General features: G+C 36.8%; 1 protein-coding gene across 1 annotated transcript; it reads left to right on the top strand.

Annotated features, from left to right (window-relative positions):
• The first annotated feature begins 7093 nt into the window (after positions 1-7093).
• On the top strand, positions 7094-16848 carry dbx2 (developing brain homeobox 2). The gene is made up of 4 exons (XM_038280382.1): positions 7094-7509; positions 10876-10959; positions 15895-16079; positions 16249-16848. The coding sequence occupies exons 1-4, from the start codon at positions 7242-7244 to the stop codon at positions 16462-16464; spliced, it is 753 nt and encodes a 250-aa protein (XP_038136310.1). The 5' UTR covers positions 7094-7241; the 3' UTR covers positions 16465-16848.

Below are 16848 nucleotides of genomic sequence, written 5' to 3'. Positions count from 1 at the left end.
GAAAAGTAATAAAGGTGCATGGTAAAACACACTGACATTGATGTTGTATATAAACGCACATACATATACACCCACACAGAGCAAATCTCTTTGGGCAAGGGCAGAGCAAAAGTGGAGTTCCTTTCTTTCATCTCTCTGAGAGTCAAATAGGTGATGCATTACAAAGCTCTGAGGGGCTTGTTCACTTTGGCTATAAGTCAGCGATATCGACATATCAATGCACTGATGAAATGAAAAGACTGCCTTCATATCCAACAAGCTTTATATTTGAACCAAAAAAAAAAAAACTGATCTATCCTGAGATTCATTCTCTGAGACTTATAAACTCTGTTATACTGACCTCAGTTCTTTCTAATTGGAGATCGAATAATTATATTAAAACTATGACAACCCAATGTAGTAGTTTGCTCTTTGATGTGTTTACATTTCTTACTATGTAATTTAAAAAAAAAGTACTCTATTTTAAAAGAATGTACTCATATAAAGCTAACAATGCAGAAATTAGAATGAGAATTAAATAGTTATATAGGAACCAAGGGTCCTATCATTCAACTGAAAATATGTTTTATTGTGAAATCCGGGTGACTTTTTTATCCTAAACATACCAGTGATTGTTCCTCTTGTTTTTTCACAGCCATCTGGTGGAAAAGGCAGTGAGCTGCATCTCAGTGAAGCAGTACTGATGTCAAACAGACAGTGTCACCCTCTGGCCATGTTATGGCTAAACAGAACCTGATAGGTAATAATTCAGGAGCATGAGACAAATCTAGATTCTCCTGAATGAAAAAAAGGCTCTTTAAAACAAATTTAAAATATCTGATTTTGATTTAGCTAATTTGTGTTATTTATATAAAAAAGCAGTCAAACAATTTCAGTTTTAGGGTAATTGCATGATTTCTACAGTAGAGAAGATATTCTGATCTACATCTTATCATAATATAACCATAAAGTTGGTGTTTTCTAGAGCCCAATAAATATTAGGGCATAAATGTGAAGTGAAAAGGTAACATAGTCAACAAAGAAGAAAAAAAACTGAGATCAGATTTAAACTCATTTGATCTGTGCCACTCTGTTGTAGCTTTGGCTGTATGTTTAATGTTACTGTCCTGATGGAAATTCAAATTTGACCCATAATGGCGGCGGTTAGCAGTTTGGGTGTAAGCAGGTGTACCTGAGTTTATTATTAGCCTCATCTGATCAAATCCAGAGCACCTTCATTCACAAGTTTGTAGCGTCTTTTATATTACTTTAGGTAATATCCTGTCAGGACTGGCTTTTTCCACAGAGGCAAGCTTTGTGGAGTGCACAACTAATAGCCTTCCCTACAACTGATTTATGATTTTTTTTTTAAGCTTTGGAGTTATAAAGGAGGGGAGTGACAGCCTAGTGGTTAGAGCTTAGAGCTTGGAATCCTGAGGTTCTGAGTTTGAGCCCCACTCCCACAGAGTACAGATCTGCGTCCCTGAGCAAGATCCTTAACCCCACACTGCTCCCCGGGCGCTGCACAATGGCAGCCCACTGCCCCCCCAAGGGGATGGGTTAAATGCAGAGAGTTAATTTCACTGCTCTGTACTTGTGACGGTGTAATGACAATAAAAAGCTGAAAAAAAAAGAATAAATATTGTGTGTGTGGGGGGGTGCTGTTGCCTGCCTTTCTTTCTATTTCGGTTTTTCCACTTTATATAAGTCTCTATCCAATGTTCCAAAGAGATTAACAAGATAAAAAAAAAAGGAGTGGTCTTGCCTCATGTGATAAATCTTTGATCGGTATAATCCAATTTGAAAGCGTAGTGTAAAACAAAACAAAAATGTTTGGAACAGCTCTCTGGACAGTTTCATCTTTTTTAAAGTGCAGCCTTGAAAAATAGTAAAAATGACTGTAAATTTACAGTTCTAAACTTGCTAGACCTGCATCCAGTGCTTCAAAGTCTCTTTCCAGAGGGCAGCAAGGAGAACAGTCCATGGTGGGGGGGTGAGGGGTCATTGATGATGTCACAGGCTCGGGACACGCAGCACTGAGATGAAATGTCTTTTATGGAGGAAAGAGGAGCCCCGATGATCTTCTTTGCTGTTCTCACCACCCTGCTCACTTTCTTCCAGTCTGAGGCGCTTCAGCCTCCACACCACACAGTGAGACAGCTGGTCAGAACGCTCTCTATGGTGCTTCTGTAGAAGGTGGTGAGGATGGGTGGGGGAAGGTGGGTTCTCCTCATCCTCCGCAAGAAGTACATGCACTTCTGTGCCCTTTTGACCAGTGAGGCGGTGTTAACATTCCAGGTGAGGGTGTCTGTGATGTGCACCTCCAGGAATTTGGTGCTGCTGACCACCTCTACAGCTGAGCTGTTGATGACCAGTGGAGCGTGGTTTGGCCGGTTCTTCCTGAAGTCCAAGATGATCTCCTTCGTCTTCTCCATGTTCAGGATCACGCTGTTATCTCTGCACCAGTCCACCAGCTGCTCCACCTCCTCTCTGTAGTCCTGGTCGTTGTTGTCTCTGATTAGGCCCACCACAGTGGTGTCGTCTGCAAATTTCACGATGTGACTGGTAGTGAATCTGGGGACGCAGTCATGTGACATCAGGGTGAACAGCAGGGGACTCAGGAAGCAGCCCTGAGGGGAGCCTGTGCTTAGACTGATGACATCAGAGGTGTTCTGACCAACCCAAACTGATTGAGGTCTGTTGGTGAGGAAGTCTAGCAGCCAGTTGCAGAGGGGTGTATTGAATTCCAGCTGTATATATATATCTTTTCCTGGGACTAAGCAATCCCCCTACCCCGACTTGCTCCCCGGGCGCCCCACAATGGCAGCCCAAGGCTCCCCAAGGGGATGGGTTAAATGCAGAGGTACATTTCCCAAATGTGAGATCAATAAAGTTCAATTATTAAATTATTATACATATATAGATATAGTTATACTATTTCCATCCTTAGAACTAAAAAGTATTTTATTCAAATTTAATATAATAGACACAATATATCACATTAAGGTGATACAATCATGTATATTTGATTTGCTTACATTTCAAACCTTTAGTTTGAAGAAGACTTAAAGATCACTGTCATCCAAATAGTAAACTTAAAAAAAATAGAAGACTAACATAGAAATTTTGTTTGCTAAGAGATTTTAGATTTTAGAAAGGATTAAAAAAAGTCAAATTATCTAGAAGTTTAGAGCAATCATAAATCCCTGCAAGTATATTCAGGTCTGGCCATCCAATCCAGTTTCTTCTAAAAAAAGTAAAAGAAAATTGGCTCATAGAACATAAGAAAGAGAGAGCAAAGCTTCCACCGGGGGTATGCCAGGAAAAAAAGTATGAAAAATGAAGTCAAGACTGAACTTTTCCAGAGAAAACGTCTAAAAAGATAATGTATAACATATAGTGATAAAAACATTTTTGGACAGGTTAATCTAAAACTGAATTATCGGGGCAGGAGAACAGAAGATCATGTTTGGCATAAACACCACACAGCTTCCCTGGTTTTAATTACCAAGCTTGGGCCATGTGTAAATTACTGGCTAAAACTAGGACATTGCAACAGAGAAATTGATTTATGTATGTACTGATGCATTTATGGATGGAGGCAACAAAATGTAACTACCCAAATGTGGACACATTATAATCAAAGTATGCATGAACAAATGGTGAGCTCTACTTGACCAAGGAGGCAGTGTGGTTGCTCCACACAGTCCCTCCCATTCCCCCTAGATGCCGTTGTGAATGTGTGCAGTGAGCTGGCTCATTGGGACCTCACCATGAATAGCCTGCACCCATTCACTCAGCACACAGAAGCTCATTAGAACTCTATAGACGCACAATTGTGAGCCTCACATTAGAAACTTCCTCCTGTGGGACACAGACACCACACACAAAGTGCCAGTTTGCTGCTATGCTAAGCGCATTGTGCACCTGATTCATAGAACCTGGCCCTCCATTCACAATATTAAGTTCGAGTGGTGGAATATCAATTGCGTGTGCAATGGACCGGTATCTTTTTAAGAGCTTTTCTGGGTTTGAAAAAAAGAGAGAAAAGGGACATTAGCCGCTCTGCAGAGTGCTAGCTTTCAACAGATCCATTGTGAGTTGTTTGAATGCAGGGACCCCTATTTTTCCCTCCATTCTCGACAAGAGGTGGGCATCAAATAAATTCACATGAACTTGCTTCAGGGTGCTTCTAAAGCCTACTGTTTAGGAATAGCCTAATTAAACCTCCCCTTTTCTAGGGATTTTATTGGAATCTGGCTAATTACACAGCGCTGAATCTTAATATATGCCCTTAGCTTCGCCTTTTAGTAGAAGACTGGAGCTCTGTGAGACAAAATCGAACTGAAATGTCACACAGCACTTTATACACTTTCGTTTCAGTTTTGTCGAGCGGGTCAAAGTTAAAACTGAACTCCGAGCTTCAAAAATCTCTCCAAAAGACCGCCTTCTCTCCTCTTTTCTTATCATATTACCAAATGATTCAACAAACAAAAGGCTGATGGTGGGCCTTCGCAGCCCCTGGTCTGTTTGTTAAACATGTTAACACGAACTCTCCACACAAAACCAGGTAGAGCACAGAGTCTCCCAACACTGGCGGTGTTAGCAGACACAGAACACTCTGCTTTCTCCACCAGTCTGAGGAATAAAAACTTCAAATTTGATTACAAGCAACCTTTGGCTCCCTGGCCATTATACAATAAGCCGAGCTGTCTGGGCCAATTTCCATGCTCAGCATGAGGTATCAACACGCGTGGACTGGATCTATCAGACGCCTGCCTCCAGACACACATCCACACACACACACCCCCACACACACACACTAAGGATCATTAGTTGCAGTGTGAAAGGTTGCGCTAGCCTCTCATTGGATGTGTTTATTGCAAACCCTGACAAAATTATGTCAGCGTGTTTCCTCAAACAACCAATTTTATTCGAAAACTGCAACAAATATGATTGAAGCTGCTACCCAGGTAATAACATAAAATATACTCCCTTTTTTCTGCAATAAGAAATTTGCAATTTGCATAATATGTTGGAAATTGTTACAGTTCATCTCTCTGTTTGTACTCATTATTAAGCTACAGCAATAGAAAATACAATGAAGTGGAAGTGAAAAATTATGAGAACAGACACTATTAGTTACTAAATATTGTAAAAGATCCATAGAAATTGTTGAATGTATACTGTTGAAAAAATAAACCTTGAAAAATAAATATTTTCAATGACTCAATTTCCTATAGAACCGCTGCAAATTGCTATGTTTACTATAAGTTAAGGCAAATCCTACCAGCTAGCACCAACATCCATACACTCACAAAATCACCTTTATCATCACCTCCAAATGCTAGGAAATTAGAACGTTGTTCAGAAAAGCCATAGTACAGGATTAGAGAGAAAACAAGATCATCGTGCTGCAAAAAAGAAAAAAAAAAAAAACTGTCTGAAACAGCTTTTACATGATTAATATGCAGTGAATAAGGATTGGAATTAAAAAAAATACAATTTAAAGTCACTGTTTGGATGGAGTAGCTGAAGAAAACAGTCAAATCCGGGCTGAAACAGCCTTATTAACACTATTGAAACTTATGTTACCAATAAATAGCTTACAGAGGTTACAAAAGAAGTATACGAGGGTAAAGTAAAAGGTTAAAAGTCAGGATGAGGGTAAAAAAAGCATAGTGTTGTATATATCAAAGAGCAGTAAATAATCACTAACTTGGGTAAACAGGAGACAATACGGCATTCCAAAAAGGCTGCATACAGGCCAACAGAAACATTCAAGGAGTCACAAAAATCCTACCAAGCATTGGTTATGTCCTATATGTAACAACATTCCCCCCTGCTCTCTATCTACAGATATTTAAGTGATAAGCCAATAATATCTTCTATTCTGAAAAAGAAGATCTGAGGTATTTTTTGGCTCAAATTAAAAAGGAACGTTTTTTAACATGGAGAAAATGAACAGGTTTAAAATTCAGCCAGATTTGAACCAAAACCTTTTGGTTGCCAAACAAGCTGATGATAAAGTTGTTTATTTTATTTTTTTTATCCGTTGCTGTCACATCACAGTAAATTAACTGGCTTAAATACAACAATACTACATAATACTACATAATAATACAATAATGTTTTTGAATGGTTAAGAAAGAATTGAAATCTAAGGGAACATTTGTTGGGTACTGTTAAAAGGGTGGTTGAACCATACCAAAATGAAATGGCAGAGACAGATTTTCTTGATTTTTCAAAATAATTGTACTTTATTCCTGCTTTTTGCAATGCAATTTTTTTTTAGAAAGTATTTCAAAATAAAGGTGCCAGTTTTAAATTATTTAACTTTCTTTTACTTCCTACCCAGTTTACACATCATTACTCCACTGTTATTTTTTTGTTGTTGAAAGAAACACACCCTTTTTTGTTGCTTTTTTTAAATAAAGCAGATAGCAAAACAAACACCTGAAATAAAAAAAGATATATATACATATAGATATATATTTTTATTTCAGGATTTTGTTTTGCTTTTTTGCTTATATTTACAATTTTGATTTTTTGATTAAATTTAGGTGAAATTCTATATATATATATATATATATATATATTTGCAATTGTCCATTTCACATAACTGTGATAAGGACTCAATATTTTATCATTTGTAATATTCAGTCTTTCAACCAAACTGTGTTTCTTATGTCTATGATGAAATGTTCCCATTTTAAGGGTGGAAAATTAACAATGATGTTGTTCTTTAACTTTTATGTATTTAGAAACATTTGAAAAAAAAAAAAGACCCACAAACCGACGTGTCTGAGATTACATTGAAAAGGGAAACAAAGTGCATTTCCAATGAACTGCTGAGAGGTTTGTACCAGGCACAAAGGAGCTCTGAGGGAGGCTGGAAAAAAGAGAAAACTATTTACTACTGCAGAGGAGTGTTTGGTCCATGTAAAACTTCGGCCAGCACCTCATTGTCTCCCGTGTCTATCATTTAATAGGCTATTTGACATAATGAATGAGGCAGACCCACCTTCTGCCACTCCAGAAAGGCCCCAGCCTTATCTGAATTGAGAAACACATTAGAGCCCCTCAGCCAATCACATCACAGCCCTGAAGCAAAGTACAGGCCCAAAAGAAGAAGACCAGAAAACTTTTGTCTTCCTCAGAGTTTAATGAAGTTGGCCTGGGTCACCGAGCAAAGGATTAAAAGGTAATCTAGTGTCACTGGGCTCAACTTCTGAAGAAGAAACCGGAGGTGTGAGAGGAGGATGGTCCTGGTTCAGAGCTGCACCAGAAGGAATATGGCTGTAACTTTACCAGGCTTTGGAAGCTCTGGAAAGAGCTTTCTCATTGACAATCTCTTGAAAACAGGAAGTCCCCGTGTCCATCCAGAGGGAGCAGCATGTGGGCACCTGAGACAACCTGAATGTCAGCGCCTAAGGAGGACCTGGGTACAGGAGCATGGAGCCCTGCAAACCGTGACCCAAAGTCCTCCACAGGGGAAAACCATGGGGGGACCACTTCTGCCTTGCTCAGGTATTATTTTTATTCTTACAATGTTAGAAAAAAAATGGGTAAATAAAATTTAAAAGCTAAATTATCTGAATTAGTATAACTAGTGAACAACATAAGATTAAGAAAAACTGACAGAATGACTAATCAAACATCAGGCAGCAAGTTTATAAAACGTTTTGAAGGTCAGTGGGAAAAGGTGAGATATAATTACTTGTTGAAAACTACAATTAGAGGGAGAACTTAGGGGGTTAAAAATCAGCATTGATTACTGGGCAACTTAAAATTTTTACATTAAAAGATAAATACCAGAAAACAATTTGATTTTTATTGCTGTGGAGGGAAAGTATGAATTGATGCATTTACAAATACAAGTGGTTTTATACCTATGAAAACAATTTAAAAAAGACACTTTTGGGTATTAATTATGTCCAAGTTGAGTTAAACATTCATGATTGCAAAACTCTAAATATGAATATTAATTAATTTTGGGGGTAAAATAAATCCCTAAAAACTAAATAAACCCTGAACTAAATTAAAAAACAATGCTCTGAGCAAAACTGCTTCTGGTGCAATTATTGGTGCACGACTAACCTTTACTATCTTGGGTTGACCAAAGTGTGGAAGAACTTTTAATCTGCTGTTACCATATTTCTTCTTCCTATTGAGGTGTATATATTGCTTGGTCTGCCTTTTATCTAAAATACATCCCTTTAACTTTTCCAATAATTATCTAACCCCTACTAGAAAGGAGAAAAAATAACAAAAGGAACCATAATTAAAGCTTTAATTTGTCAATTAAAAGAAGACACCCTTAAAAGTATCTATTTTGGTATCTGGTACCACAAAAATTGAGTGGAATCATTTTTGCTTTCCATGAGCAAACAATATAACTGAATAAATATGTGCGTAAACAATATTCCTTGTATAGGGAAGCAGCTGTTGAACCCACAGGATCAAGATTTTTTTTTGTGTGTCAAATACCTTAGATTTCTACGGAGCCCCTAAAGGGACATGGAGGGAAAAAATAAACTTTTGCGAGATCTCGCAAAACATTGGGGGATCTCGCAAAAGTATTGGGGGATCTCGCAAAAGTATTGCAGGATCCCCAAAAGTATTGGGATTATTTTTCCTTTCGTCTCAATTTAACGATTTTTAACTTGGTTTTGGCTTCAGTAGAAAAAAGTCAAACTATTACAATACTCTGCAGGCCAGACTCTGCTATTACAAACAACTTTGTCCTATCAGCTTCTAATTTCCACACATTCCTTCAATTTAGAAAGTAAATCCAGTTTTATTACTTATGCCTGAATGGTTAACGTTAGAAACCACATTTCAAGCTGAACAAAGATAAATTAAGACTGAGCAGTAACGAAGTTGCACTTCACTAGAAAGTCAGATTGATGAGGATGAGAGTATCAGCATCAGTGTAGAGAGGCTGAAAGAACAGAGGCAGATATCTGCATTCATTTTCAGACAGAAAGGAAGAAGTAGAGAATGAGGCCAAAGTCATTCTGTAAATGAGGGGAAGGTTTGTAGGGGTTATGAGCAAATGAGATCCAATAAATGTCACAGTGATGGCAAACTGTGACCTGCAAATTCAAGAGGTAACCTGAACTTTACTTAATCATAAAGCAACCATAAATGTTATCCTAATGAAAATGTAAAAATCAGTACAAAACTATTGGATGAGACTTTCATTTATCTTATAGGGTTATTCTAACATTTACAAAATACACCCGGCTATATTTAGAAATTAAACTTGTGGTGCGCTTACATTTGAAATGACATGAACAAATACATACACAGCTACAAAAATGTTTGCAGATGATTGAAATTTTTTTTAATAAACAATTTCATGTTATGCAATGTTAGTCCCTTCGCCGCCCCAAAAAACATTACATTGGGTCTAACTTCTCATAAAATTCCAAAGATTTTTTCTTAACGTTTATCCTTATGCATGTTTCATTTGGTTATCATGATAAGACAAAGCAACCATTGTCCTTTATCCAATCTGTAAAGAGGAAAGACAGCTGATTATAGTATCCAATTAAAGCCTGGGATACACAAGGCAGATGTTTGTTGATTTTCATAAGTTAAGAAAAGGCAGCAAGAAGAGCTGATCTAAACTAGCCAGCAGTACAGCATAAGCAGTTTTTAAAAAGCTTTAAAAAAATGCAACGGTAGCAAAGAATGCTGAAAGAGTTGCTGAGTTATATGTAGGCAGAGATTGTACAAAACATCTGAAATTTTTATTAATGTGAAAGATGAATTTTCTGTTTATCGTCTTTCGTCTTTCTTTCAACATCTTTAGGAGGGATGCCTGAACACTTTAGGGCTGAGAATAATATAAATGTCCATGAAGAAGATTAATCTTCAAAGAAACATGCTATTTTAGCAAAATAATGCAAAACACTATTTTCACAAAAATATATATTTAGCAAACATCTTAGAACAATTATCATAAATAAAGTTATGAAACAGCTGACAGCTAAAGGAATTTACCTTCTTAATACAGCAATTCAAATTTGTCAAGCTTCCTGCTTTTTTTCAAATATAAAAATAATATATAAAATCAAAAATATTTAAATTTTACTTGGATTTATCACTATATATATATATATATATAGAGAGAGAGAGAGAGAAGAGCTATATGTGTATATATTTTTAGATTTTTATTTTTATTATCTTGTGTAGTTAGATATATATATATATATATATATATATATATATATATATATATATATATATATATATATATATATATATATATATATATATATATATATATATATATAAAACAATATATATATATATATATATATATATATATAAAACAATATATATATATATATATATATAAAACAATATATATATATATATATATATATATATATATATATATATATATATATATATATATATATATATATATATATATATAAAACAATATATATATATATATATATATATATATATATATATATATATATATATATTTATATAAGCCTATATATATATATATATATATATATATATATATATATATATATATATATATATATGTATGTATATATATATATATATATATATATATATATATATATATATTTATATAAGCCAATATATATATATATATATATATATATATATATATATATATATATATATATATATATATATATATATATATATATATATATGTGTGTGTGTGTGTATAAAGCTGTAAATGGAACATGTAACATAAGTAATTTCCCTCTGGGATTATTAAAGCATTTCTGATTCTACTCACTCTACATCACTGATATTTCAGTTATGTTTTTCACAGTATCGGTTTTGTTAAACTGGTCACATCTTCCATATGGCTCAGAATTGTTTCTGTCTTTGCAGGTGTTCTGAGCAATGTTTTCCTGCAAAGCCCCCAGTATCTACTGGCATGCTGCGGTGGGTCCAGCCCCCCTCCTGTCTTCCCCAGTGAGTTTTCTATGCCTCATCAGCAATGCCTCGGTTGCTCTCTAAGAATAAGCAGCAAGGTCTACCATACTTTTCACAGCTAATTACTGATGCAATGCCAAAGAACTAATTTTGCGTTCATCTCTGCACAGCTCTATTCATAACCAGTTATGGCTGTTTAGGATGGGGGAGGGGGAGTGGGGGTTTAAGAGCCCCAGAGGCTCAGCGTTTTGTACCTACAAATACCCTTTATTACCACTACCTATATTTCAGAGCTATAAACATTGTTTTTTTCCTATAAAAGAGCAACAGGAGCTCTTACTGCTCCTGTATCTTTTTTGCACTTTCTAAATAGTATACAACCTACGATTAAAAAACTTGGCACTTTCTAATAAGTTTATGATACACTTTTAAGTATACATGAATAAAATTTCCACTAGAGGTGCAAATGCAAATCAAATGTTGCTATTTTCTTTATTTTCTTTATTTATATATATTTTTTTTGCTTAATCCACTATTGTCCTGTACTTAAAAATTAACAAAAAAACTGAATAAGTTGTACGTTTTTCTGCTTTAGTCATTGTTCTTCAGCAATTGAAAGTTATTAGTTGCAGCAATTCATGATGGCTGTCAGGTGTTGTGGAGAAAAGCACAAATCAGAGTCCTCTCAACCAACACATCCCTTGAGTCTTCTTAGTAGGTTGACACTTTCCCACAGTGCCCGGCAACAAAACAATACCAAAGCTGGCCGTGACCAATCGGCACTTTGGCTCCACCATCCACACGCGACCTCATTGCAATTTTTCACTGCAGCAATGAACTCTGCTGAGCGTGAAAAAAAAATTGCCCATTTCTCTGCAGGAGAGGGCTGGACGAGGAACATCCCCTGGCTATTGTTCGGCTAAAGAGCTTGGCTCACAGGCCCCCCTTCTTTTCTCCTGTCCTTCAACTCTCATTCCGGCCCATTGGAGACCACTTGACTAGGACATAAAGCACTCAATGAAAGTGACTTTTATAGACTTATTCGAGCTCATCTTCACATACAAACTGGCTTCAAACCTGCAAGAGAAAAGATTTAGTGTTGGGCCACTGAGCCATCGAGTAATGGCATTTCTATTGTACAGCTGTATTGTTGGTGTCCCACAGGGCTCAATAGTTGGCCCGCTAGAAAAGACACACACATTACCCAGGAATGACCTGGTAATCAGCCATTTAAGTAAAAGCTATTGAGGTCTAATTGAGAAGTGAGAAGCATATCCAAACCCGTTTTGTGCTCCCTGGAGGTGGTCTATGTGCAGATTTGTCGTACAGATTAAAAAGGCAATTCTGAATGTATCAGATAAATTGTTTCTCTTGACTCTTGTTGTGCCTAAACCTGTAAGGCACAGCGGGACTGGTCCCTACAGGTCAACATATCTCCTTTTTTCTGTGACGAACTTATGCTCTATTCACTTTACTCAACCCCAGTTTGTTAATCTGGAGAATAAAAATAAAGGGAAGTCATGAGTAATTAGGTAAAAATGGCAAAAATAGCTTCCAATTTGGTTGAAAAGGAAAAAGTGGAAAGAAAATGATGCACACTTTTCAACACTAATATATGTGGTGTGAATTTATATTCCCTCAAATTAACTCTGTTTTTTAAAACAAAATACAGTTTAAACAAGAGTGTTTAGAAGTCACCCAATAGCATAGCATCCATCTATATGTAATGTATTTTAAGAACCAAACAGTTATCTTTTAAAGCAAACTCTCATAAACAAACCGTTTCAATAAAACCAAGCAATCCAGTTAGGGATAGATTTGTTAAGAAGTTTAGGGCAGAGTTACATCATTAAACAATGTAAGTATAATCCACGTAGGGAGGCACATAAAACATTTAAATTATCTTTACTCAGATGACAGTAAAGTTATCCATTTTGACTGGCACCCAAAATACTCTGCATGCAAAAAAGCACAGCCTTAACACAATTAAAATGTGAAACATGGTGGTGGCAAAATTGTACTTTAGGGTTATATTTAAGGAAAAGGAAGAAACACTAAAATCCTCCAAAAAAGCTATAGAAGTTTAGAACTTGCAGCAGCATGGGTTTCTGTTTAAAAGTTAAGATCAAGCCATATAATGAAAAGCTTTGGCTTTGTCAAAGTCTAGATTAAAATCCAACTAAGAATCGGAGGCAAAACTTGATACCCAATTGATGTGGAGAGCTTCTCCCAGAATCTGGGGGAGCTGGAGACATGGAGTCTGAGTCGGCCATGTTCTCTGCCTACATTGTCGATGTAGCTGCCCGTAGCTGTGGCCATAAGGTGTGTGGTCACTGTTGTTGCAGAAATTCCTGAAAGGGATGCCAGCAAGCTGACGAAGGGGTCTTACTGAGCATGGTTTGCTCGTGGGAGCAACCAGGTATCCTATGGCAAACCGTGTCACTTCCCGGGTGGTTGCTGAGGTAAAAAGTTGGGCCTGGGAGGAGTTTGGAGAGACCATGTCAAAAGATTATTGGCTTGCATCAAAGCAATTCTGGCAAACCATCCGGAGCCTCTGGAAGGGGAAGCAGTGCTATGCTAACACTGTTTTTTAGTGGGAGTGGAGAGCTGAAAGAGGACATTGTTGGATGGTGGAAGGAATTCTTTGAGGATCTCCTAGATCTGGCTGACACGCCTTCTGTGTAGGAAGAAGAGACGGGGTGCTCAGGGGGGGCTGGATTCCTTCATCAATGTGGCTAAAGTCACTGAGGTGGTTAAAAAAATCCTAGGTATCAAGGCTTCGGGGGTGGATGAGATCCACCCTGAGTAGTTCATAGTGGAGGTGTCAAGTAACAAAGTACAAATACTTCCACACCTTACTAAAGTTGAAATATTCAAAAGTTTACTGGAGTAATTTTTTTTTTTTAGACAACTTTTTACTTCTAATCCTTATATTTTTTGTAATTTTCTGTATTTTCTACTCCCTAAATTTTAAGAATAGACTCGTTAGTTTGGTTTCATTTAAGCTAATTTTCTTTATGGCCTGTTGATATAAAAAAAAAAAAAAATATATATATATATATATATATATATATATATATATATATATATATATATATATATATATATATATATATATATATATATATATATATATATATATATATATATATATATATATATATAATATATATATAAAAATAATTTGTTTAAAGCAGACAATTTCTTTGTGATTGGACTTGGTATTGCACCAAAATAAATAGTTGTTCAAGATGATGCAACATTCAGTAAAAGAAAGTTATCCAGAATTGTAGAAAAATGTTTCATTAATACAGTTGCATAGTAACCAGTATGAGGTTTAAAGCATCTGTCCCTAAAAAGTGTTTTGATACATTACCTTTACTTTAATTAGTTAAGTAGTTTTGAAAATTGTACTTTTACAAAAGCTTAAGTTAATACTTTAACTTCTACAAAAGTGTTTTTAAACATCAGGATTTACTGAGGCCATGCGTGCAGCAGAATGCTGCCGTTGGCGCTTTTTATGCCTGCCAAGGGCCACACCGTGAGGCGGTTTCCTATAGCGCTGCCTTTATCTCTGTGGAAAGATAGGAGCCACATTGGGGAGGGGGAGGGGGGGAAAAAGCATATTTCACACGTTATCCTTGACAGGATACAGTTTTAGATATCAAAAAGCCTCAGCACAAGAAAAGCACATGTAACACGAGAGACATTTCAGCAGAGGGTCACATCGGAGGCTGGAACCACATGAAGGTCAATCTGACATTTTAAGCATCAGTTGTGTATGTATGATGAAATGGAGGAGCAGTTAGATTTTTGTCCTGGCCATGGAACAGAACCACCACTACACTCTCTGCAGGGTTCTCCAGGGTGCTTAGGAGATTGCCCTACCTATCCACATGTGTTTTGTGGAACTGGATAAGGAATGGTGCATAGCCCATGGTGCATGCATCTCTCTACAAGTGGAGCAGGAATTTGGTCCGCACTGACACCATTAAGTCGGACCTGTTCAAGGTGCATGACTCCTGACTCCGCCAGGCATGCCAACTGTCACCGGTCCTGTCCATGACCTTTATGGATAAGATTTCTAAGTGAAGCCAAAGGTTGGAGGGGTCTGGTTTGGAGACCAGCGGATCTCATCCCAGTTTTGTTTGCAAATGACGTAGTTCTTCCGTAAAAATTCAAAAAATATCCACTGGACTTGGTTTTCAAGATTTGAAGACGTTTCGCCACCTCTCCAGGAAGCTTTCTCAATTCAAATGAAAGCTTCCTGGAGAAGTGGCGAAACGTCTTCAAATCTTGAAAACCAAGTCCAGTGGATATTTTTTGAATTTTTACGGAATGACTATGACCTGGATGACTGAGAACCTTCATCAGCAGACGTAGTTCTTCTTGCTCCCTCCTGCCAAGACCTACAGCATGCACTGGGGTGGTGTGCAGCCGAGTGTGAAGCGGCCGGGATGAGAATCAGCTCCTCCAAATCCGAGGCCATGGTTCTCAACCTTTTTCCCAAGTGAGGGGAGAACGGAGCAGGAGATCGATAGACGGATCGCTGCAGCTGCTACAATAACATAGACGCTACACTGGTTTAGCAGTCGGTCTAGTGTCCTACCCTCACCTATGGTCATGTAGTATGGATCATGACCGAAAGAACGAGATCCAATACAAGTGGTCTAATGAGCTTTCTGCACAGGGTGGCTGGGTAGTCCCTTAGAGATAGAGGTAGAGCTGCTTCACCTCCACATCGACAGGATTCAGCTGGGATTGGCTTTAGATTATCGTTCCAAAACATTTGTAAACCATGAACTCTTTACTTCCTAGTTTACAATTATGCTTCAGTTTGTGTTGCTCAGTCACATGAATTTCCAATAAAGTGTGTAGATTTGAAATAAAAAAATAAAGTTTAAAGGATAGAATTGCTCTTCTAAGTCATTGTAACTACTAATATAATTTGAATCTGTTTTTATCATTTTTCAGAAGGAGCAAATGTTCAAACGTGGACGTCAAATGCAAGTCCTAAATCCCGTAGAGGAATCCTTAGGAGAGTTGTTTTCTCAGAAGAACAAAGGAAGGAGCTGGAAAGAACCTTCAGGAGACAGAAGTACATCAGCAAAATGGACAGGAACAAACTGGCAGCCGATCTTAGCCTGAAGGATTCACAGGTGATCTACTTGATACAAGCTCAGTTTTTTATTCTACAATTTTAGTATAGAGAGGAGGTAAAAAAAGAACGTGACCTTAAACCATCAGTTTCTTTTGTCTTTAGTTTTTTTATGAATAAACTCACCATAAGGTGAACTAAAATCCTTCTCCACTTTCTGATTTGTTAAGGTAAAGATCTGGTTCCAGAACCGCCGCATGAAATGGAGAAACCACAAGGAAAAGGAGTTTCATAACATCCGCTCCCCAATGGATGAGCTCATGGCCACAGGTCGTCCTCAAGAGCAGGAAAAAACATCACATGATCACACTAACCCAAAAACAGAGAACTCTGTGAGAACAAAAGAACAAAGGGGACACATGCATGAGCCAATGAGAGACAAGTAACTTTCTCACCTCCATTACAAAGACTTACATTTTGATGGAATACCTTGTACAGTCCAAAAATTCAGGCCTCTTATGTTTTATTCCACTGTCATTAGAGTGTAAATAGATACAAATGCTTGTTTCATGGCTTTAGCCGATTAAGACTCCCAATTTTCAATCAAAACTACTGTTATCGAAAGGTCAAATTAACAATGTTTACATTTTACTAAATTGTTGAACTGTAAACTCTCCTAAGCTTTACACAAAATCCTTATTCAATAAAAATTCATATAATTTGTTTTTTAAGTCATATTACTTTTACTGCATGTTGGTAATAGTTTATTTGCTATCTTGTTTGCATTAATCAACTGTAAATGAAATGTTTTATTAAATTGTTACATTGTA

Source organism: Cyprinodon tularosa, unplaced genomic scaffold, assembly GCF_016077235.1.
Source record: "Cyprinodon tularosa strain WSP-4 unplaced genomic scaffold, ASM1607723v1 ctg16, whole genome shotgun sequence".
NCBI lineage: Eukaryota > Metazoa > Chordata > Actinopteri > Cyprinodontiformes > Cyprinodontidae > Cyprinodon > Cyprinodon tularosa.
Note: the sequence above shows the minus strand (reverse complement) of the source record. Positions and strands in the feature narration are given on the sequence as shown.